The 25,687-nt window shown below is 43.5% G+C and overlaps 2 protein-coding genes across 3 annotated transcripts in view; one reads left to right on the top strand and one right to left on the bottom strand.

The window, feature by feature from the left end:
* The window catches only part of cryzl1 (crystallin, zeta (quinone reductase)-like 1), a 54,746-nt gene extending 48,364 nt beyond the window's left edge, over positions 1-6,382 (top strand). For both annotated transcript variants that reach the window (XM_078232775.1, XM_078232774.1), the window contains 2 exons: positions 4,296-4,341; positions 5,251-6,382. In XM_078232775.1, coding sequence (XP_078088901.1) covers positions 4,296-4,341; positions 5,251-5,350 — 146 coding nt within the window. In that variant the 3' untranslated portion in view covers positions 5,351-6,382. The remainder of the gene's footprint in view (positions 1-4,295; positions 4,342-5,250) is intronic.
* A 9,114-nt stretch (positions 6,383-15,496) lies between these two features.
* The window catches only part of LOC144506070 (SET domain-containing protein 4-like), a 29,899-nt gene continuing 19,708 nt past the window's right edge, over positions 15,497-25,687 (bottom strand). Inside the window, exons 7-9 of the mRNA XM_078231887.1 lie at positions 23,817-23,897; positions 20,039-20,162; positions 15,497-16,587 (exon numbers count right to left, since the gene is read on the bottom strand). Of these exons, the coding sequence (XP_078088013.1) occupies positions 16,447-16,587; positions 20,039-20,162; positions 23,817-23,897 (346 nt within the window). The 3' untranslated portion in view covers positions 15,497-16,446. The remainder of the gene's footprint in view (positions 16,588-20,038; positions 20,163-23,816; positions 23,898-25,687) is intronic.

Here is a 25,687-nt window from a genome sequence, read left to right as displayed (position 1 = left end):
GGATTGGGGTCAAAATGCATTAATAGGGGGGTGTAAGAGAAGTGTAGGGAACTAAGGGGTACCCATACAAAGTTGCATACCTGCAAGTATCTGAACAAGTCTTTGGAAGCTAATATTTTAGCTGACAGCTTAAGATCCACATTGAACAGTGAGAACTACATGCAAGGGGATCTTTCTTTCTTAAGATCAACAAACTTGAGGCCTGTCTTAGGGTTTGAGGGAGAAATTGTGATTCAAATGATTCATTAAACATATTAAGCAGTTTAGTTTGTTTTAGTATTTTTTTGTTGTGAAACTCAGTCGGCTCTCCGTCTGGTCCTGGGCATTTTCCACGTTGCATAGCTCTAGCTGCCTTTAATGAGTTGCTTAGAGGAGCCTTTCACCATAGAAATTACTGAATCGAGATCAATGGTGGATATATTCAAAGATTCAAAACATTTCTCAAGGCCAACTTTCTTAGTAAGATGTCTGGATTTGTACAACGTAGCATTATATCCTTTAAATTGATTGTTTATCTGCTGAGGATCAACTGATATGCCTGCAGAGGTTTGAAGCTGTGAAATTATCTGGGTTATAGAATCTTTACATTATGGAAAGAGGCCATTTGGCCCATCAAGTCTGCACCAACTCTCTGAAAGAGCATCCCACCCAGGCCCTCCCTGTAACCCCACGCATTTACCATGGCTAATTCCCCTAACCTACAGACCTTTGGACACTAAGGGCCAATTTACCATGGCCAATCCACCTAACCTGCACATCGTTGGACTGTGGGAGAAAACCGGAGCACCCAGAGGAAACCCACACAGACACAGGGCGAACGTGCAGACTGCATACAGACAGTGACCCAAGGCCAGAATCGAGCCCGGGTCTCTGGCCCGAGAGGGCAGCAGTGCTAACCATTGTGTCACATTGCCGCCCTGGTCGAGGATGATTGACGGAGTTGGTGGGCAGCAATTTATTTGCCTTTGTTCATGATTTAAATAGCATCTCCTCAGCTTGAGGTGTAGACAGGATATCATAGTTAGCAAGTAATAGGTGGTGCTCCTTGTGCTCCTTGCTGGAGATGGATTAGTGGCATAAATGTTGTCCAAATGAATATGTTCTGATAGTTCAGATAGTGTTTTATTGCTCTGTTTTCTTTCATAGGCAGCATGGGATATAATGTGTCTTCTTAAGTAAGCCTTCAAAGACTCCCATAGATCAGAGGTGAGGATGTCAGGGGTATCGTTAATAGCTATCTGGGCCAACTGAAGGTTAACAAAGTCATCACCTGAAAGCATACGTGTATTAAATTGCCAGGGCGAAGGTGATTCAGCCCTGCCACCAAATAGTAAATCCATTGTTAGAGGAGCATGATAGCATTGTAAGAGCAGGAATGGACAGCCGGAAGAAGTTTATTATCTAATAAATAATCAGTATGTGCATATGTAGGTGAACAGGAGAAAGGGAGTATTCTAGTCAGATTGAAGAAAAACCACGACTGGTCTTTTCAGCCAACAGTACTTTCTGCAGTAAGTTGCGAAACTGCAGCATTCAGATTCTAGGCATCTCCCTCCCATTGGTGCTAATAAATAATGAACAATCTGAAAGATATTGGGTAATCACCCAGTGGAGTGTCAAATCAAACTATCATCAGCAATAACTCTGCTTTCAGTTAGCACAGTGAGAAAATCCAGTCTAATTAATCTAACCTGTCATAGACTTCACCAGATTTGTCAAATTCATGTTTCTGCAGTTTCTCATTGACCTTGTTCACCTCCAACAAACAAGGTGTATAGGTTTTTTTATAATCCCTCAAGTTTATCAATATATCAAATAAAATTTCTTTGATTTATTAGGATGCTATCGGGACTTGATGGTTTGAGTTATAAGGAGAGGCTGGATAGACTGGGACTTTTTTCTGTGGTGCGTAGAAGGTTGAGGGGTGATCTTATAGAGGTTATAAAATAATGAGGGGCATAGATCAGCGAGATAGTCAATATCTTTTCCCAAAGGTAGGGGAGTCTAAAACTAGAGGGCATAGGTTTAAGGTGACAGGGGAGAGATACAAAAGTGTCCGGAGGGGCAATTTTTTCACACACAGGATGGTGAGTGTCTGGAATAAGCTGCCAGAGATAGTAGTAGAGGCGGGTACAATTTTGTCCTTTAAAAAGCATTTAGACAGTTACATGGGTAAGATGGGTATAGAGGGATATGGGCCAAATGCGCGCAATTGGGATTAGCTTAGGGGTTTGAAAAAAAAAGGGTGGCATGGACAATTTGGGCCAAAGGGCCTGTTTCCATGCTGTGAACCTGTATGACTCTAAATAGGCACAACGGTAGTGCATTGACTCACATTGCAACATTTCTAGCTTAGTTGCCTATTCAGCACTTAAACAATTTCCTCAGTTTTTCTCAGTACTGATGCAGTCATACACAGAACTGATTGATGCTGGGAAGTGCTGATTACAATGAAGTTATTAAAATGTGTGCACTTTAGCAATAGTTTGCAGCCGTTCTCACCCATCAGTGTTTTCCAATAGTACAATGCAGTGGTGGTTAGTAAACAAAGGTGGGTTGGGAAGAGTCGCCTGGGCAACTCACTTCAATGGCCTGGTTCCACTCTGCAACTTAATTCTGTAATATTCAGACATACTCCCTTCTCTGCCTCTTTGACTCAGTAAAGAGGATACATTATGCTTAAACGCAGAGTTCTGCTCAATTGTTTCAAACTTTTTAACTTCAATAATTGTAATGCACAGGCTAACATTCAGCGATTTAAGGGTTTTTTTTAAGCTTTAGAGTTCCTCTGTTTGAGCTGCACTTACCCAGTCCGTGTGGCTTCGTACCTGGAAGCCAACTTCGTACCAAAGCTGAACTGAGACAGTTTTGGCTCCAATTGTACTGCATATTTTGTGTGTTGCTGTGAAGCCAAAACTGTTCAGTATTCCGAGTGTGCAGTGTAACTAGGCTATAAGTCTCAGGCTTAACAAATTTGTGGTGGGAGGGATAAAATACAGAGGCATGAGGAAGGATATTACCCAAACCTTTGTACAGTAGATACAGTAAAGTTTCAGAATATTTTTGCATCTATTCTATCATTAACTGTTCTATTGCTAGTTTAATTTAAAATTGATTCCCTGTTTGTTGCTCTCATCGTAGCAATGAGAGAAATCATAGTTTGAAGTTGTGCATTTTGTGGCAGAAAGTCCTTATATTTCTAAAGAATGTAATAATCCCCGAAGGCTTTTTTCATATGTTCTGCCTATCCTTTCCAATACACAAACAATTAGCTACATTAACCTCATCCTCTCCCCATTTTTCTACAAATCCTCTCCTCTCCCTGTTGATGTTGTTGGGATAATTTCCTATGCTTGCCAGTACCCATGTGGATGTCCTCATTGTATAATCAAGATGGCAAGAGGGGCAATTTGTTCAGAGGGTGATGAGTAACAAGCTGCCAGAGGTGTTAGTAGAGGCGGGTACAATTTTGTATTTTAAAATGGGTTTAGACAGCTACATAGATAAGATGGGTATAGAGGACTATGTGCCAAACACTGGCAATTGGAACTAACTTAGTGGTTTAGAAAAAAGGAGTGGCATGGACGAATTGGGTCGAAGGGCCTGTTTCCATGCTGTAAATCTCTATGGCTCTATGGCAAGCAACAGGCTGTTCAATTGCAGGAAGCATTGCAACCAAGCATAGGCCTATCCTGGTCCAACATATCTCACAGACACTTACAGCTAGCAGGACCAGAAACCTTGACTGGGAGTTCACAACCACTCTCCCCACCCCCCACTCCTCATTTTCCACCTCCCCATCCAGCCCAATAACTCAGTTTTGATTTCCGCCATTTTAGTATGTTTGCTTCCAGCTCCACTGAGATTAGCAGGCTCAGCACAGACCAGCAATCAAACCTGTGACCTTTTGGCTGGTCTGTTGAAGCTCAGCCAGCCACTGACTTAATTTAACATTGCAGAATGCGGATCTGGCATTTTAATAAGTTTTTATTTCCTCCCTGTGTGCTTGTATTTTTCTCTTTCTGGTGGGTTCTTTTCCTTTGCATAATTTCATTTTAAAAATGGGGCTTTTTTATTTTACAAGATTTTTACAGTCGTCATACAAGTTTAGAACTTGCAAATCAGACCAATAAAGGAAACAATTCTGGTGAAACAGTTACATTACAGTGTTAAAGATACAACTGTTTAGAAACAAGGAAGTTATATAGATGGAAGAATTATGTATATTCTATGCATTGTTTGTTGTTCTACATTTCATTACATGCAGCTTATTATGCCTGAATGCCATTGTCTAGATATTTTGAAGGATGTCATGGAGAAGCTGTCCAATGGAACCTTTCGGTAAACATATTCGTATTTGCTTTAGCTGCTCCTGGGGCTGAATTTTATGGGCCACCTGTAATTTAGGGTGCTGTGCCATTTGTGACAGCCCACTAACAGCTTCCTGCCCCAACTGCAATTTTACAAGTAGCAGGGAAGGCACTGGTGGGTCACCCACCAATGGTAGTGCCAAGTAATGCCCAATTAAGGACACTCTGATTTAACAGGCTGGTGCTCAATATATAGCCTGGCAGGTTTAACCCTGCAAGATCCTGGCCTGCTATAAGGTGGGGTGCCACTTGCTAGGCTCTCAGTGCACCCCCTTTCCTTCCCCCAGTTTTGCCTTCAATGTCCAGCCCCCCCACACCCCAAGTGGGACCTGACAGCCTGGCTCCAGTAAGATCCTCGGAGCATCCAGGTCCATCTCTGAAGACCACCTCCTTGGCCTACCTGCAGCACCCGCAGTAGCCACTGCTCCTGTTGGTGTCTCATGCAGACAAACCAAAGTTCCACCTTGTGCTAATTAAAAGGCCGTCATCCAAAAAACTGAAGTGGGCTAGCCCCGGGCATTTACACCAGTGTACATGGAATCCTCTTACTGCATAATCTGCCTTTCAAAGGTAGTTGTATAATAAATGATAACAATGATGTAACGTTCAGAGCTGAAGTTAAGATCTGTGTATTTGTTAAACATATGTACATATGGATGTGTTACACAATATCTCTGAGGATGCACACAGTGAAAACACATGTTTGACACATTACGTATGATTATATTTAAAATGCGTGTTGGGTGATGAGGTGAAAACCATTGACTAAATGCTCTTGGGAATGCTGCTTGCCTTGTCTCCGAAAGAAAAAACGTATATAAAGGTATTTTGGAGACTTTGCACAGTGTCTAGACATTTCCAACTGTTTGTCTCTTTTCAGGCCTCAGTTGGATGAACCCATTCCTGTATATGAAGCCACAGTTGCCATGGAGATGGTTCAGAAGAAACAAGTCAAGAAAAAGCAAGTTGTTCGGCTCTGAGACAGCGTTGTGATAACTAATTTCTGTGAACAGCTAGAAGAGTGGTGCTGTCTCCACAAGCATCTGTATTACTCTGGCCAAATCGACAGCTTCAGGTCCACTTCAGTAATTTAACGTTACAGCCACCCATTTCCTTACAATGCTGCAGTAGGTAGCAACTTACTGAAAAGCTTAACTTTTTTAAAGCCTCTGAAATCATATGAGAAGACATAACCACATTACTTTATTTTACTGCTTTGATAGCTGCTTGCACTGTTCCTTATCAGTTTACTGCGAGATCTCTTCAACAGGAAAGTAGTTGGTGGAAACTATGTAATCAGAGTCGCAATTTCTACCCGACGTCCCAACAAGCAAGTGTCAGCATTTTGTAATGTATAAACTGTCAGAAAGCATCCACTTTCGTTTATTGGATATAAATGATTAACTACCTGATGAAGATAAGCGCATGGATAAATGGTTTAATTTATTCAGTGAGTGTCTCTCGAGACAGATCTCACAAGTGTCTGAAATTAATTAGACGGGATTACCAGAACATGAGATTGCAGTAGCATAGCCTGTTGTCTATAAAGTCAGCTCGGTAGTGCAGTGGTTTCATGCTAAAAGTCTGAATCGGCTGTATTCTGTATCGGCTCTATGGTTGTGGAAGTGATATTGCAACACCTCTTAATTCACACGCCCCTCACTAAAGTTACCCTGGAAACAGAAGAGTCATTTCTTAACTCAGCGAATTTAAAACTATTTCAAACTACATTTCTCTCTGCTTTCAGAACCTAATGAGAATAAGTTACTTTGGTTTGGCTCTGTCCCAGCCGCTTTGTCTAAAATAAACTTTTTTTTTCCAAGGCTGGTTAGTGTGAATTGTTTATAATCCCCCTGCACTAGCTTTGTCAAGCATGTTGGCACAGGCCTGTGTCTTTGTAATTCCAGAGCAATCATTGTCTCTTCTGGGCTGAGGCAATTCTATCGCTCCAGCAGTCTCTGACAATTATAGAAAGCAGTTGAATATGTAATAAATAAAAGTTTTAGAAGGCCGATTTTGCTGGAGTTCCTTTTCCTTTTGGCTGTGTCAATAAGAACAGATGCTCAATCACAGGAAAAAGTTTAGCTTTCTGGAGCTGTTGATACTGAGCTGGATGGAGCAAGGTGAAAATGGTTTGTAAAATTTTTGAAGTCTATTTTATTGAAAAAAAAGCTTTGAAACGATGCCAGGTGATTGGCAACTGTGATATTCATGCAGCAAGTGGTTAGGATCTGGAAAGCACTGCCTGCCAGTGTGGCGGAGACAGCTTTAATCGTAACTTTCAAAAGGGAATCGCATAAGCAACTGAAGAGAAAAATATTTGTGGGACTAAGGGGAAAACGTGGGGGCAGTGGGACCAACTGAGATGTTTTTGCAGAGAATCACCACAGACACAATGGCCTCGTCCTGAGCTGTTATGATTTTGTGACTGATTCCACAACTACGCAAACTTCTAACTCCTCGCTGTCATGTAAAATGTGTCGCGTGTATTTGTTTTTTAATATTTAATCCCAGTATATGGATGGTGTTAGTAAAATAAGTGGCCTTACCACTCGCATTCCATTCCTGCAAAGGAAGAGGAATGTAGTCATGGAATGAAATCCCAGAAAAAGTTGACACTTGTGGTGAAGGGGGAAAAGAGCAAAACCTGGGTAAATGAAATATTTCTTTTTCATAAACAGTACTTTTTTCCCCCCCCTCATAAATGTTTGAAATTAAACTGTCATAGTTAAGGTAGAGATACTTTGTAAAAACTGCCCCAACAGTTGTAAATCGTTTCCTACAAAGAAAAGTACAGCACAGGAACAGGCCCTTTGGCCCTCCAAGCCGGTGCCAATCATGAAGCTTTAACTAAACTAAACAAAAACCTGCCCTTACTCTGTCTGTATCCCTCTATTCCCTCCCTATTCATGTACCCATCCAAATGCCTCTTTAGATGTTGCTAATGTGCCAACTTCCACCACCACCTCTGGCAGCGCATTGCAGCCTCCCACCATTCTCTGCATGAAAAACTTCCCCCTCACATCTCCCTTAAACTTTCTCCCTCTCACCTTGAACCTGTGCCCCTTTGTAATTGACACTTCCACTCTGGGGAAAAGCCTCTGACTATCCATCCTGACTATGCCTTTCATAATTTTGTAGACCTCTATCAGGTCTCCCCTGAGCCTCAGTTTTTCCTTTTGCCTTTTTAAAGTAACACAGTCATTCCTCAAGATTTTAACCTTTAGCTTGTAATGCAAATTTGTACAAATGCAAGAAACTGTACTCTTTTTATGCAAAAAGAATTGTTTCATTTGCCAGTGTTTGGCTCTTTTACGGATTCTAGCTGTTGGGAGTATCCCTGTGCCAAATCTGTAAATAACACCATTGGAAAAGGGCCAGCAATTTTCCTGTTGCATAGCATTTCTTCAGACTTAATATAGCATTAGTAGATAGTTTCTCAAGATAACTGAATAGCTGGCAATAGATCTCCAATTCATGGTAAAATACAATCACTAATTTCCATGACACTATGGACATTTCAGGCTGTAGTGTATGACGCTGGAAATTCTGTTCTGTATCAGGAGCTGGAGATATTTATAATGCTAAATGAATTAACATGCTTTTCCTTCGCCCATCAGACCTGTAAATTATGCAGTTTTAGTTATGCTGAATTTTAGAACCAGGATAAGATTCAGTGTTTTGAGTTTGTTCAATTACTGAAGTAGTAAGTGAACTGCACAAAATGGTAATATGTCATATGATTGAGCACATGCCCGTGTTTAATCGGTTGGCTGTGTTAAATTGACAGTTCTCAATGGAGCTGGTTATAGATCCATAACAATTGGCTCAGGTATCTGTTCGAAAGTGAAAGGAAAATCCACTTTCAATTACAAGTTTTCCCATAAGAATTACAGGATTGTATGCAATGGTAAGAATGTGACTGAACTTAGCTGCACAGTCAAATATTCCTAACATCTCATGTTATGGGGACGAAGTAGAAAGGGTCGAGAGCTTCAAGTTTTTAGGTGTTCAGATCACTAACAATCATGCCGACACTATAGTTACGAAAGTCCACCAATGCCTCTACTTTCTCAGAAGACTAAGGAAATTAGGCATGTCAGCTACGACTCTCTCCAACTTTTAAGGATGCCCATAGAAAGCATTCTTTCTGGTTGTGTCACAGCTTGGTATGGCTCCTGCTCTGTCCAAGGCCACAAAGAACTACAGAAGGTCGTGAATGTAGCCCAATCCATCACGCAAACCAGCCTCCCATCCATTGACTCTGTCTACACTTCCTGCTGTCTTGGCAAAGCAGCCAGCATAATCAAGGACCTTAGGCATCCCAGACATTCTCTCTTCCACCTTCTTCTGTCAGGAAAAAGATACAAAAATCGGAAGTCATGTACCAGCTGACTCAAGAACAGCTTTTTCCCTGCTGCGTCAGACTTTTGAATGGACCTACCTTGCATTAAGTTGATTTTTCTCTAGACCCTGGCTATAATGTAACACTACATTCTGCACTCTCTTGTTTCATTCTCAATGAATGGTATGTTTTGTCTGTATAGTGTGCAAGAAACAATACTTTTCACTGTATGCTAATACATGTGACAATAAATCAAAAAGCTCACATGAAATTTGGCGCACCTGGCTATGGTATGACAATGGTCAGTATCTGTAAACCATAACCTTGCAACAGTCAATTTTTGCAGGGAAGGAGGGGAGAAAATTGGAAAGCAACTAAAATATCAACCAAAGTTTAAATTATTAGTGTCACAAAGCGGCTTACATTAACACTGCAATAAAGTTACTGTGAAAATCCCCTAGTCACCACACTCTGGCCCTTGTTCAGGCTCTCTGAGAGAATTTACAATGGCCAATGTACCTAACCAGCACATTTTTCAGCCTGTGGGAGGAACTGTGATAAGGTGCCTCGTGCTAGACTGGTACGAAAGGTGAAGCCATATGGGATCAGAGGAGAGCTGGCAAGATGGATACAGAACTGGCTTGACCATTGAAAGAAGTCTCACAACACCAGGTTAAAGTCCAACAGGCTTATTTGGTAGCACAAGCCACTAGCTTTCGGAGCGCCGCTCATTCATCAGGTAAGTGGGATTTCAGGATGAAGGAGCAGCGCTCCAAAAGCTAGTGGCTTGTGCTACCAAATAAACCTGTTGGACTTTAACCTGGTGTTGTGAGACTTCTTACTGTGTTTACCCCAGTCCAACGCTAGCATCTCCACATCATTGACCATTGAAGACAGAGGGTAGCAGTAGGGGGGTGCTTTTCTGATTGGAAGGCTGTGACTAGCGGTGTTCCACAGGGATCAGCTCTTGGACCTTTGTTGTTCGTAGTATATATAAATGCTTTGGAGTAAAATGTAGCTCGTCTGATTAGTAAGTTCACAGATGACACAAAGATTGGTGGAGTTGCGGATACTGAAGAGGAATACAGACCAGTTGGAGACTTGGGTGGAGAAATGGCAGATGGAGTTGAATCGGACAAGTGTGAGATAATGCATTTTGGAAGATCCAATGCATGGAGGAATTATACAGTAAATGATAGAACCCTGAGGAGTATTGACAGGCAGAGAGATCTGGGCGTACCTGTCCACCAATCACTGAAAGTGGCAACGCAGGTGGATAAGGTAGTCAAGAAAACATACGGCATGCTTGCCTTCATCGGTCAGGGCATTGAGTATAAAAATTGACAGGTCATGCTGCAGCTGTACAGAATCTTAGTTAGGCCTCATTTAGAATATTGTGTTAACAGTTCTGGTCGCCACACTACCAGAAGGATGTGGATGCTTTGCAGAGGGCACAGAACAGGTTTTCCAGGATGTTGCCTGGTCTGGAGGGTAGTAGCTATGAAGAGAGGTTGGATAAACTCGGTTTGTTCTCACTGGAGTGATGGACGTTGAGAGGTTTGCAAGATTATGAGTGGCATGGACAGAATGGATAGTCAGATGCTCTTTCCTCGGGTAGAAATGTCAAGTACTAGGGGACATTGGTTTAAGGTGTGTGAGGAAAAGTTTAAAGGAGATGCACAAGGCAAGTTTTTTGCACAGAGGGTGGTGAATGTCTGGAACGCGCTGCCTGGGGAGGTTGTGGGAGCAGGTACGATACTGGCATTTAAGGGGGTAACTAGACGAAACATGAATAGGATGGGAATGGAAGGATACGAATTCTGTAAGTGCATACGGTTTTAGTTTCGGAAGGCATCATGATCTGCGCAGGCTTGGAGGGCCATAGGGCCTGTTCCTGTGCTGTACTGTTGTTTGTTCTTTGAAACCGGTGCACCCAGACGAAACCTACACCAACATGGGGAGAACGTGCAGACTCCGCACAGAGAATGACTCAAGTCGGGAGACGAACCTGGATCCCCGGCGCTGTGAGACAGCAGTGCTAACTACTGTGCCCCTATGTCACCATGGTCCATAGCTAGGTTATTCATTCAGCAGTGCTGTGTTCAAAATGCACTGTATCTCCACACGATTCTGCCAACTGATTTGTATCAAGCCCTTTATCATTATCCCTAAAATGTACTGTAGTAATCTAATGCAGCTACAGTGCAGACAACAAGGGAAAGGTAATATTAAACTGAACTTGGACACAAAAGATCATTGACGGAATTATCTTCAATTGTTTAAAGAAACTTTCCCCATTGGAGCTTCTGTATTCATTCAGTATACTTCTAATTTTTCTGCAACATTCACTCCTCATGGAGAGAGGAAAGGGAGGTGGTGGTTTGATAAAGATAAGGGGAGGCAATATGGAAGGAAAACTGCATTGGGGTGGTGAGGAAGGGGGGGGGGGGAGAGAATGAGGGAGAATGAAGGCTCATGGCAGGCAAAGGGGCAAGGAGATGGATGAAGAAGACAAACAATGGCATAGGGAAGACCAAGAGGAGGGAAGCTGAACCCCAACAAGGCTGAATGAAAAGCTCATAAACAAGGAGGTCAAAGGGATACCAGATTGTTAACTGAAAGGGGATGGATCAAGACTCCAGGTCTGGTGAATAGAGGTCTAAGTGGGGCATAGGCATCTTGCAGGTGATGAGCTTGGTGGTGCGGAGAACAGTCTTCTTTTGAACTACCATCCTTGTTCCACTGTTGCACAGGTGAAGACAGGTGGATTGAAGAGAATGATACGAGTGTGCTGGTGTTTAAATATGGCACCGGGACCTTTGCTCCCACCAGTTGACAGCGGTGGACGAATCAGCTGCTGACCCGCCAGGAGATTGAGGGGAACTCATCTGTGCATGATGAATGAAATTCCAAGCACAGAATTTGGCATGGGATCCAGCCATTTCTGGTCAGCGGGCCAGGCGCTGCTGGAACTACCCATTACCACACTTTGGACCAGACTTTCCAACTTTGCCCACAGCTGGGATTCTCCAGTCCCACTGCAGTGAATGGAGATTTAGCGGAGTGCCAAATTCTCTGTGTTCTATCCATCTGTAGCCAGGCATCTTCAACAATCTCCCCCGATCAGTGTTGATGTTGAATTTGTGCTGCAATAGAATGCATGCTTTAAGGTGGTAATTAAGTATAGCTATCCCCAGTTGGTGAAGGATTAGGGGATTATTTTAAGAGTTTATAAACCACTTCACTCTTCGTGCCTGGGGAGGAACTGGAGGAGTCTGACATTTTTGATTTGATTTATTATTGTCACACGTATTAGTATATAGTGAAAAGTATTGTTTCTTGCACGCTATACAAAGCATACCGTACATAGAGAAGGAAAGGAGAGAATGCAGAATGTAGTGTTACAGTCATAGCTAGGGTGTAAAGAAAGATCAACTTATGCGAGGTAGGTCCATTCAAAAGTCTTTGATGGCAGCAGGGAAGAAGCTGTTCTTGAGTCGGTTGGCACGTGACCTCAGACTTTTGTATCTGACATTGTTCTGCTGTCGTGGAAAGAAACCGTTTTTAAGGTACTGGCAAGCTTCAAACTTATTCTTCCTCAACATGCCACTACTGGATCTAACAATCATCATCCCCTATCCCTCTTGCCTTCCAAGCTATGAATTCACAAGCACATTAAGTCTTGGACCTGGTGATTTCCTCACATTTATGACAAGGGTGTTATTATCAGATGGTGCCACTTATCCACTGCTTCTTAGAGAAGAATTATCTTTCATTTTCTCTCTTCACTTGAATGTCCTGGAGGAACAAAACATCCTGTCCAACATGTTCTGTGAGACTAAATACCACCAAAGAGGGGGAGGAAATGTGGAACAGAAGGAACAGACTTTGTGATTTAAAAAATGGTAACCAGGGAACAAAGAAAGTGACTGGTTATTTTGTTCTGGCTGTTTTCTCCCCTTCTCCTCCCCTGAAGCTATTACTTGCCGGAGCCTCTGGTACCTCACCAGTGAGGTCATGCTTCATTTCGAATTCTCCGCTCAGACTGGGTGTAAGCACAGCATTGCAGCTGTGCTGATTCTGTCCTCATTCAAACTTTGAACAACTATGTTTTCCTGTAGGAGTTAAGGATAAGCTCGTCAGCAGCCACTCTGCTTCATTTTTCCCTTCCCCAGAGCACAGAGGCCATTTGCAGTTACAGATTGATATATATTTATTTATACAACAGTCCATAGTGCCTGTGATGGCTCTTTGAGAGAGTAATCTAAATTAGTTCTGTTCCCTTGCTCGTTCATCATATCCATGCAAATCCAAGTCGATATACCTACAGTAATTAATTTTCTGGAAACATAAAAACAGAAAATAGGAGCAGGGATAGACCATTTGGCCTTTCTAGCCCACTCTGTTTTTCATTGCAATCATAGTCAGAAGTCTCACAATACCAGGTTGAAGTCCAACAGCTTTATTTGGTATCAAGAACTTTTGGAGCGCTGCTCCTTCATCAGGTGAGGAAGTATCCTCTCACCTGATGAAGGAGCAGTGCCGGCATTTCCACATCATTGTGATTATGGCTGATCATCCAACTCAGTAACCTGTTCCTGCTTTCCCCCCATATCGTTTGAGCCCTTTAGTCACAAGTGCTATATCTAACTTCTTCTTGAAAACAAACAATGTTTTGGCTTCAATTGCTTTCTGTGGTATATGTAAGGGACTGAGGAAAATTTGTGGGGAAGACAGTTACCAGTGTTCTTTGTCCCTGGTGGGCTTCAGTGTCCTGTTTGCCGGGTGGGTGCTGTGAACAGGATGCTGTTGGTTGAGTGATGTGGGCTGGGCCAATGGGATTGCTCTGGGGGCGGGAGAAAAAAAAGGCGCCAGGAAGTGAAGCAGTGCAGAGAAAGAGGCAGAGAGCTGAAGGTGCAGAGCTGAAGAGAGAGAGCTTTTTCCAGGCAGGGAGAATTCGGTTTGGAGTGAGAGGCAGCCAGGCGTTCCCCTGCCTGTTCTTTTCATTACTGCCGAGGAGGACAGCATTCAGCGCACTCGACCTACGTTGCTGCACGGATAGCTCGCGGCACCTCTGCCTCCTGCGGCATCATCTTCCACACGTGTGTCTCTTCTGGACTGTGTGTGGGTGTCGTGAGTAACTGGTGGGGACTGTACAGTCCAACTGGATCAGTATCTACGAATGTGTTACAGAGGATGAGTTTCCCCATATGTGCACCAACGGTTATAGATCAGAGCTCACTGTTTTATGTCTGTTAATGATATGTGTTATTAAATTTATTTTTGATATTCCGACTTACAGTACTGACATTTATGGGTAAACAGGGAATTAGCCAAATCAACATCAACCGCTAGGAATTCGGGATCCTGTTGATTGAATATTTAAATAGTAGCCCCATATAGTGGTCAGCAGGGGGTTACATATCGAATTCTACAGGCTGACAACTTTCTGGGTGAAGAAATTTCTCCTCATCTCAGTCGTAAATCATTTACCCCGTATCCTCAGACTGTGACCCCCAGCCTGGACTCCCCCGCCATCAAGAACATCCTTCCTGCATCTACCCTGTCTCGTCCTGTTCAAATTTTGTAGGTTTCTATGTGTCCCCTCAATATTCTAAACACCAGCAAATACAATCCTAACCAACTCAATCTCTCCTCCTATATCAGTCCTGCCTTCCAAGGAATTAGTCTGGTATACCATCTCTGCACTCCCTCAAGAGCAAGAACATCCTTCCCCAAATAAGCAGACTAAAACTGCACACAATATTCCAGGTGTGGTCTCACTCAGGCCCTGTATAATTGCAGCAAGACATCCCTGTTCCTGTACTTGAATTCTCTCGCAATGAAGACCAACATACCATTTGCTTTCTTCACTGCCTGCTGCACCTCCATGCTTACCTTCAATGACTGGTGTACAGGGACACTCAGCTCTCAATGCATATTTCCCAATCCTAATTTATGGCCATTCAGATAATAAACTATCTTCCTGTTTTTGCTACCGAAGTAGATAACCTCATATTTATACACATTATACAGCATCTGCCATGCATTTGCCCACTCACTCAAAACTTGTCCAAATCATACTGAAGCATCTCTGCATCCTCCTCACAGCTCACCATCCCACGTAGCTTTTTGTCATCTGCAAATTTGGAGATATTACATTTAGTTTCCTCATCTGAATCATTAATATTGTGAATAGCTTGGGTCCAAGCACTGATCCCTGCAGTACCCCACTAGTTGCTGCCAGCCACTTGGAAAAAGACCTGTTTATTCTTGCCCTTTGTTTCTTTTTAAGTTGCTAATGCCTATGCTTTCACCACATTTGCAGGTAGTGTCCCCGGATACACTCATTTCCAAGATCAGGTAAACCAGGGCAGCCCAGGACTTTTCAGGTCCATTTGGCTCAACTGCTTGCTGCCTATCCAAACTTGAAGCATCAAGAGAACTCATTTCATTGACAAATGATCAGTAGATTACTGATAGACTACACAAGGTTGCAGCTTAGCATGTTTTGTATAATTACAAACATACATATGTATGAACTTACAAATTAGGAGCAGGAATAGGCCATTCGGCCCCTCGAACCGGCTCCACTATTCAGTAAGATCATGGTTCATCTGATTGTGGTCTGAACTCCACATTCTTCCTACCTCTGGTAACTCTCGAATTTCTTGGTAGTCAAGCCTTTAAAATATTCATTCACCCAACCTTCACTGCTCTCTGGGGAAGGGAATTCCAAAGATTCACAACCCTCAGAGAAAAAAAAAATAATCTCCGTCTTAAATGGGAGTCACTTTATTTTTAAACTGTGTTCCTAGTTCTAGTCTACATAGGGACGTCTTGTTAAACATGAGAAAAACAGCAATTATAAAAATGACAACACTTTCATCAGAGAGGAAGCAATGATACATGTTTAATCTAGATGTTCTAAAATTCATTTATTCCGGTTGTAAGGCAGTAATTCACAGGAGGGGTTCCAATGTAAGAAACCACAAGGATAGTTATATCTGAGGAACTGCGCTGTACAAGATCATCCCTGTGCAATAATCACTCCCTCTGATTTTCTAACTCTCCCTGTGGGAAATTCCCACTGACAACCTCCTTACACCAGCAAGGCTAACATCAGGCATTCAATCAGTTGGAGTTCCCACAATATAACATTACTGGGGAGGCGGTGGTATAGTGATGTTGTCACTGGACTGATACTCCAGAGGATTCAGGGCAAGATCTGGGGACCTGGGTTCAAAACCCACCACAGCAGATCATGAAATTTGAATTGAATAAAATTCTGGAACTAAAAGTCTAATGATGATCATGAAACCATTGTCAATTGTTGTAAAAACCCATCTGGTTCGCTAATGCCCTTTAGGGAAGGAAATCTGCCGTCCTTACCCCAGTCTGGCCTACATGTGACTCCAAAGCCACAGCAATGTGGTTGACTCTCAAATGCTCTGAAATGGAGGGCAGTTAGGGATGGGCAATAAATGCTGGCCCAGCCAGCGACGCCCACATCCCGTGAATTTATTTTTTAAAAATTGCCTTCCCAGATTCTGATGAACTATGGCAGCAGCAGCATTTGCCATACAAACTTTATTTTTTTTTAAAAAGTAAACATAATCACAATGAACTGTTTCAAACAATGAATCTGCCCTTTCCTGGTCCAAACAGCTGTTCAAGTCTGATCACTATTCAAGCAGCAGGGAGTATCGCCAGTGGGCTGCACTCCCATTGTCATCTGGGAATAGCAGCAACCCTCATATTTAGTAATGCTTCAGCTGAAGCTTGCAGTATCTTCAGTTCCTCTCTTCGCAGTGTTGCCACCAGCTCCAGCTGTTCTGAAACATCACCCATTTCTTCCAATAGTTTGGAAATCTGTAAAGAAGACAACAATAGAAAAATATACCCAGGCTGCTCTGAAATCCAGACAATTCAATTCAATAATCCCCCCCCGCCCACCCACAACACACAGACAGGGCAGACAATCCAAGCAACAGATGTGGAGAACAGAGAAGTAAAGTTCACCGTCAGTTTAGCCAGCGGAAGCATATTCGACATTTTTGGTTCAGTTATGTGTTCTTGTTAAAAAGGAAACGTAGAATTCAAGTAACTGCAGCTCTGTTCACTGAGCAGAACCATCCACATATTATTCCCCTTGGTTTTTATTTTCACTGCCTGCGTTCCCCATGCATGCTAAACCATTCTCAGGCTAAGAGTATTAACAAGCTCCAGTGTCTGGGTTCCTCCCAATGTTATTCTTCAGTTCACTGCTGGGTTATTCTTAAATACAGCACAGGTTTATTCTATGTCCCACTTTAGGTCAAGACCTTTCTCTTGTCTCTCCTCCACCCATCCCCAAAACAGGTTGCCCGAGATCGGGAGAACACAAACCTTCCTACTCTACGATGGCGTTCATTAGCCATTAACATGCTGCTCAACTGTTGTAACTATGAGAAGTAAATTGAAACCTCAGGGCTTTGTTAGGTGCAGATATTGTAATCTGGTTTCCTGTTAAGTCTCTACTTAAAATGAGTTGCCCAGTGTAATTTTAAAAAAGCTAATAATTTGCTCTTTGGCAGACATTACTTGTAAAGCCACTCAGGACTTTGTGAGCTTAATTTGCAACCCAATTTGGCAAAAATAACAATGAATATTTGCTAACTTTGGGAGGGGAATATAGAGAGGAGTCGGCACTCCATGTGATAGTAAAACATCTCTGGTCACATTCCATGTGATAGTCAAACATCTCTGGTCATATTTCCCCTGTTGCTGTTGGATTCTGTGTAGAAACTGCAGACGCAATAAAAAGTTTATACATATAGGGATCATTTTTCTTCAGTTACTTTGGCCATCTTTCTGGCAGATTGACAATTCTCTGCAATTTTTTCCAACTCCAAGCAGTCTCTGCACTCCTTATATTATCTCTATTTCTAGTGAATTATAACTCCATAAAGTTTGTTTGAGGGATTCTGTCAATATAACATAGCAGACACTCGGGAACAGCATTTATCCAGTTCTCAATCCTTGGCGGAAGGAGCACGTAAGGAGCTCTGCATCACTGACATAGAAAAGAAGGACTGGATTTCAGCAATGTGGATTCTAGTTTTGATACACATTGTGAAACTACTCCTAATCTATTGAATTTAGACTGAAAATGGCTTTAACAGAATAGTGTAAAGGAAGGGTTGATGGACAGTCGACAAGTTCAGAGCAGTGTTCATGTGGAAACAGGGTTTTTTAATATTCATTTCACAGGATGGGGTGTTGCTGGCTAGGTCAGCATTTATTGTCCATCCCTAATTGCCCTCAAGAAGGTGATAGTGAGCTGCCTTCCAGGCACTTCCAGGTGGCACTGTTCCCAGGTATCAGCTGCATTGTCCTTCTAGATGGTAGTAGTCTTGAGTTTAGAAGGTGCTGTCTAAGGAGCCTTGGTGAGTTCCTGCAATGCATCTTGTAGATAGTACAGACGTCTGCCACATTTTGAGCCTGGATGACCCTTCGTCAGAGCTGTGATGTTGTCTCTATTCTCTCTCCACTGATGCTGTCAGACCTGCAGGTCAGAGGCTGGGAATTCTGCGGCAAGTAACTCACCTCCTGAATCACCAAAGCCTGCCCACCATCTACAAAGCACAAGTAAAGAGTGCGACGGAATACTCTCCACTTGCCTGGATGGCTGCAGCTCCAGCAACACACGAAGCTGGTCAGCATCCAGGACAAAGCAGCTCACTTGATTAGCAACCTATCCACCACCTCCAACATCCACTTCCTCCACCACTGACGCACAGTGACAGCAGTGTATACCAGCTACATGATACACTGCAAGATCTCACCAAGGCTCCTTCAACAGCATCTTCCAAACTTGCAACAGCTACCACCTAAAAGAGCAGCAGATACATGGGAACACCAGTACCTGCAAGCTCCCCTTCAAGTCACTCACCATAATCACTGTTCCTCCAGTGTTGCTAGAGGAATTCCCTCCCTCACAACACTGCACCACATGGACTGCAGCACTTCAAGAAAGGCAATTAAGAATGGGCAATAAAAATGCTGGTCTAGCCAGCAATGGCCACTTTCCGTGAAAGATCTTAAAAGTATATTTTATGATCACTGCACACGTCTGGGCACTGAGGGAGCACAGGGTCAGTTCAGGTACGATCCTGAAGTCATTCCCAACATCCTTTCAGGTAACGTGTTCCAGAGCTCGCCACTTTGGAAAAAAAATTGCCTCACCTTCTCTTTGGTTAGTTTGCTGATTTTATCTGAAAATGTGTCCTTTTTTTACTGACTATTTGGTCAATGAAAATAATTTCTATTTACTGACTGATCAAAACTCTAATCGGGCGGCATGGTGGCACAGTGGTTAGCACTGCTGCCTCACAGCACCAGGGTTCGGTTTCTGGTTTGGGTCACTGTCTGTGCGGAGTTTGCACATTCTCCCCGTGTCTGCGTGGGTTTCCTCTGGGTGCTCCGGTTTCCTCCCACAGTCCAAAGATGCGCTGGTTAGGCGAGCGGATTGGCCATGCTAAATTGCCCCTTAGTGTCAGGGGGACTAGTTAGGGTAAATACATGAGGTTGTGGGGATAGGGTCTTGGTGGGATTGTGGTCGGTGCAGATTTGATGGGCCGAATGGCCTCTTTCGACACTATAGGATTATATGACTCTATGAAAACCTCTCATCGCTTTGAAAACGTCTATTAAATCTTCACTTGACCTCCTCTGTTCAAAGGAGATCAATCTCAGTGTCTCAAGTATCTCCACATCACTGAAGTCCCTCATAGAAATCATAGAAACCCTACAGTGCAGAAAGAGGCCATTCGGCCCATCGGGTCTGCACCAACCACAATCCCACCCAGGCCCTACCACCATACCCCTACAGATCTACCCACTAATCCCTCTAACCTACGCATCTCAGGACACTAAGGGCAATTTTTAGCATAGCCAATCAACCTAACTCGCACATCTTTGGACTGTGGGAGGAAACCGGAGCACCCGGAGGAAACCCACGCAGACACGAGGAGAATGTGCAAACTCCACACAGACAGTGACCCCAAGCCGGGAATCGAACCCAGGTCCCTGGAGCTGTGAAGCAGCAGTGCTAACCACATTGCTACCGTGCCGCCCGATCCCTGGTATCGTTCCGCTAAATGTCCTCTCCACAGCCTGTACATCTTTCCAAAATCCTGCTGCATAAAACTGTACAAATGCTCCAGTGTGGAGCTGAAATGGGGGTTCACGGATGTTTCACATAACTTGCAAGTTGCTTTTGTAGTCTATTTAAAAATCCCGTGAGGCAAAATGAAACATCACGAGATACAAGAATACTCACTTCTTGTGTCGCCTTTTGGTTTTCATTCATAAGGTGGAAACAGAGTTTTTCTGCGAGTTCCAGACTACTCTGCTCATTATCAGCAGAGACAGACAGGCCAACCACGACGTTCTTTCTCTGTAAACTGCAGAAAGAATCAAGAATCAATCTTCACCATCCTCTCAGAGTGTCAGTGGAAAGTTTCTCTTACTTCAGATGGAATTTTCCCGTCCCGCCCACCACGGTTCTCATGGGAACATGGTGCACGGACCATGCAAAGGTCCATTGACCTTGGGCGGGATTTTCCGACGAGCGTGGCCAGAAAATCCTGCCCTGTGAGTTGTCTCCAATATGCACCCAGACTCTCAATGCAAAATGGTTCTTATATTTGTTCTTAGAACATAAGCAGCGCTCGCAAAGCTAACTTACTATTCCTAGCTGTCATGTACTGGGAATGGTGGTGGATATTCTCCTGGAACACTGTGGTCATGGTGTTGCAACAATGATGTTAGGCAGGAACAGAAAAATGCTGGAAAATCTCAGCAGGTCTGACAGCATCTGTGGAGAGAAAATAGAGCCAACGTTTCGAGTCTGACGGGTCATCCAGACTTGAAACATTGGCTCTCTTCTCTCTCCACAGATGCTGACAGAGCTGCTGAGATCTTCCAGCATTTGCTGTTTTTGTTTCAGATTCCAGCATCCGCAGTATTTTTCTTTGATGTTAGGCAGGATATTAGCCGAGTTACAAGGGACGAAGCAACAGAACAGGCGTTGGACCTTCAGCCACTCAAGTTGATTCCATTATTAAAATGGATCAAGGTTCTTGGCACGGTGGCACAGTCGTTAGCACTGCCGCCTCTCAGCGCCAGGTACCTGGGTTCAATTCCCGGCTTGGGTCACTGTCTGTGTGGAGTTTGCACATTCTCCCTGTGTCTGCGTGGGTTTCCTCTGGGTGCTCCGGTTTCCTCCCACAGTCCAAAGATGTGCAGGTTAGGTTGATTGGCCATGGTAAATTGGCCCTTAGTGTCAGGGACACTAACTTGGGTAAATATATGGGGTTGTGGGGAGAGAGCCTGGGTGGGATTGTGGTCAGTACAGACTCGATAGGCTGAATGGCCTTCTTCTGCATGGTAGGGATTCTATGATTCTTCCATATCACTACTCCCATTTACCCACCTTTATCCCACATCCCTTGATATCCTTAATAAAAAGCTGGAATTAAAGATCTAACGATGGCCAATGACCAAAGATCTAATGATGACCAATCTCAGACCTGAAATATTCACAGCCTTTTGGGGGGAAAAGTGAGTTCCAGATTTCCAATACCCTTTCAGTAGAATGAGTGCTTCCTGATGTCACTCTTAAAAGCCCATGTCTAATTTTAAAATTAATGCCACCTTGCTCTCGATACCTCCTTCAGAAGAAATTTCTCCATATTTACTCTATTCCTTTATCAATTTAAATTATGCAGTTCTATCACCCCTCAAACCTTCCCAGCTCAAGTAAATACAAGCCATGTTTATAGAGCTTGCTCTCGTAGCTTGACTCTAAGTCTGGAAAATCTGCCAACATGTATTCCATGACCAAGGCTCTGTATAATTGGAATGTCACTTCCTCACTTTTGAATTCCAATTTCTTTCAGATAGAGGCTGCCATTCCTTTAGGCTTTTTGATTACTCACTGTGTCTGTGCAATAGCTTTTGATGATTTTCTGTATGTGAACATCGATAAGTCAATTAAGTTCCTCCCAATAGCCTATTTTGGGGTCGCCTGTATTGCTGCTTTATCTTCTTCCTCCACTGATTGTAGGGAAGGCAATGATGTAGTGGTATTGTCACTGGACTAGTAATCCAGAGACGTACACGGTAATGCTCAGGGGATCTGGGTTCAAATCCCACCACAGCACGGTGTGGGGCAGCATGGTGGCACAGTGGTTAGCACTGCTGCCTCCAGCGCCAGGGACCCGAGTTTGATTCTTGGCTTGGGTCACTGTCTGAGTGGTGTTTGCACATTCTCCCAGTGTCTGCATGGGTTTCCTCTGGGTGCTCCGGTTTCCTCCCGCAGTCTAAAAGACATGCTGGTTAGGTGCATTGGCCATGCTAAATTCTCCCTCAGTGTACCTGAACAGGCGTGCAGTGTTAATGTAAACCTACTTGTGACTAATAAATAAACTTTTACCTTAAGCAGGTGGTGAAATTTGAATTCAATTAAAAATAACTGGATTTAAAGATCTAATGATGACCATGAAATCATTGTCATTTGTAAAAACCCAATTGATTCATTCACGGGAAGGAAATCTGCCACTCTTACCTGGTTTGGTTTACTTGTGACTCCAGACCTACAGCAATGTGGTTGACTCTGAAATGGCCTATCAAGCCACTCAGTTCAAGGACAATTAGGGATGAGCAAAATGCTGGCCTTATCAGTGACATTCACATCGCATTAATTAATTCTTAATAATTACTAAACTAGTACATCATTTTCTTATTATTAGTTCTGCCTACACCTGTCTTCAATAAGCTCCATTCTCTTTACCTTTGGAGCCTTTAGGGTTACTGATGTTGTATCACGCCAAATATATATTTAATACTTCCCACCTTCTGTTCATATGTTTACCCATTACAAATCAACTGAATTGTGACCAGTTCAGTTCACATCCTTTCAAAGTTTGCCTAATTTAGCAATCACATTATGGCCACGATTTTTGATCAGTAAAGAAATTAAGGGTTATGGTGAGTGGGAAGGTAAGTGGAGCTGAGTCCACGAAAAGATCAGCCATGATCTTATTGAATGGTGGAGCAGGCTCGAGAGGCCAGATGGCCTACCCCTGCTCCTAGTTCTTATGTTCTTATTTACAAGACCACCAGATTTCTAACACATGGGATTCTCCCACCTACGACTAAGTTCCGTGGCGGGGAATGTCCCTGTTGCAGAGGACGACAGGAAACCATGCCATATCTTCCATCCTCAATGTAATTAATTATGCATCCGGGAGTTTTTTGCCATCCTCTTCCACGATGGCACATCGCACCTTCATATCTGGGTGCCATAATTAAAAGGCGCCTGACATCACTGACCCACCATCGAAGAAAGAACATCAATCTTCAGGAGCACTCTGGAAGCTGGACTTCCTCGATGACACTGAAGCTGGAAGATCCACCTGATAAACAGTACCTCCCCCTGCTGTGGTGTTCCAGGGTCCAGCGTCAATGTCCCAAACCCTGGCACCCGGAAAGCAGTGTACCAGTTAGGCCATGCCCACAAAATAAACGATTTACTCCTCTAACTACAGAAACCCCCACATGACTTTTCACCTGTAGCCCATCACCACAGGAGTTATATATTTAATCAAAAGTGCCACAAAGAACAGAGACAATCGGAGAAAGTCTCACAAAGTTTCAGGCAACCAACATGGTCTCACAAAGTGTTTTCCCATCCACACTTCTGGACTGGGTAAAAGTTCATTTATTAGTCACAAGTAAGGCTTACATTAACACGGCAATGAAGTTACTGTGAAATTCCCTAATTGCCACAGTTCAGCGCAGGTTTGGGTCATTGTACCTAACCAGCATGTCTTTCAGAATGTGGGAGGAAACTCCGGAGCACCTGGAGGAAACCCACACAGACGCGGGGAGAACGTGCAAACTTCACACAGACAGTGACCCAAGCCAGGAATGGAACCCGGGTTCTGGCACTGTGAGGCAGCAGTGCTAACCACTGTGCCACCGTGCCGCCCCATATACTGAATAGTTCTAAAATGGAATTAGATTTTTTATATGTTGAGACTTTAAACACTTACTATTCCTCTGGCCTGAGGCAAAACACCTTAAGAACTGTCAGAAGCCTCCAAGATGGTCCATCTACTCCAAAAGTCAGGTTTCTAGAAACAAAGAATGGAATGGTAACTTGAGTGATAGCAAAATACAGATTTACATGAAAATAGAAACTTGTTAAAATCACAAATATTTTTGACTGGGGTACTCTTCCGTTAGAGTCATTGTTGCTTTGATATCCATTTTTGCTTCCCATCTTCCAGTCCTGAAATGGAAGATTGTAGGAGCTATTGTTCCTGTGGGCCACCATGACTAGTGGACAATATCTCAAAGCCTGGTGTCCAGAAAGCAATATACCTTTCAGGACGCATCTACAAAATAAACTACTCCTCTAACTACAGAATCCCCCACATGATGTTTCACCTGTAGTTCATCACAACAGGAGTTGTGTATTTAAAAGATCTCATGGCACGCTTGCAACGAGTAGAGCAGCTGTGTGTACCATCTACAAAACACACCACAGGAACTCAGCAAAGCGCCTTAGATAGCACTTTTCAAATCCACTACCATCTAGAAGGGCAGCAGAGACCTTGGAACACCACCACCTGCAAGTTCCCCTCCAAGTCACTCACCATCCTAACTTGGAAATATATCGCTTTTTTTTTACTGTCATTGGGTCAAAATCCTGGAACGTCTGCCCTAACAGCACTGTGGGCGTACCTACATCAATGGACTGCAGTGGTTCAAGAAAGCAGCTCACCACCACATTCTCAAGGGCAATAAGTGCTGGCCTAGCCAGTGACACCCACATCTCATGAATGAATAAAAGAAAGGAAAGGAAATCAGTGAGTCAGCAGTGACTCAGGTATTCACACCTGAGTCAGATGGCCAACTCCAGACACCCAAGCATAAAATCTGGAGGATGGAAAAGATCTCCTGGCACGATTTCAAAGCAGTACAGGGGAATCAGTCCTATTTATTGCCAGGACACAGTTACATCCTCAATTAAAAATGCCAATAAAAATGTACATAAACTTTGTACTGCCTTATCATCTCCATGATTGTGACATGCAGCTCAGAGCTAAAGTCACTGTTGACTGGCTGCAAGCTAAGTAAAGGGGCACAGGCGTGTGTGTGGGTAACATGAGTTACACCCAACCTGCACTCCTTAAAGTATAGAGGCATACTCGCTGCAGGGGCTGGGGGAACTGAATCAAACGTGTTTCAGAGGAGGAATAGAATGACCACTGGAACAACAGATCACTGACAGGGTTCCCAGGTTCATTAACTTGGTTCAAAGTGGAAAGGAGAAAGATTATGCTTCCACAGAGGAGCCAAGGTCCAGGCACACACGGCAAAGGGAATGGAAGCAGCTAGCCAACAGAGATCAATTCCGAGGACCATGATACAGTATTGGAAGAAGTTTGGTGACCTCACACATATGGCCAAGATGCATGAATACATCTTCAAATTCCAACTCCCATCCACTGCACCATCACACACTTTTTTTTAATACTTTTCCAATTCAATCAAATCAAATCCAATTCAGAGTCTCAACAAGTTGAGACATTTCAGATCCAGGCTGACAAGACAGGACGGGAGACCAAAACCACCCTGTCCTGGGCCTGATCTACATGAGTCAAGCTGATTGGAGAAGGGGGAGGATCCTCCTCCAAGACTTGAGCTCATTTGCATCTTAGCCAAAAGGCCGAGATGCCGCTTTTAAAAATTGCTTCATATGAAACACATGAAGCCTCAGTGTAACCTAATGACCTCAACCAAGTGCAGGCGATCCATACCACACTTGATCTTAGCCAAAAGGCCGACTGCACCATCACACACTGCTTAATGCACCCCAGCCCCATCACTGACCTAGCCATCTCCAGCAATCAGGACT

The sequence above is a fragment of the Mustelus asterias genome, chromosome 17, assembly GCF_964213995.1.
Source record: "Mustelus asterias chromosome 17, sMusAst1.hap1.1, whole genome shotgun sequence".
Classification (NCBI taxonomy): Eukaryota; Metazoa; Chordata; class Chondrichthyes; order Carcharhiniformes; family Triakidae; genus Mustelus; species Mustelus asterias.
The sequence above is the reverse complement of the archived record's forward strand: the minus strand, read 5'-3'. Positions and strand labels throughout refer to the sequence as shown.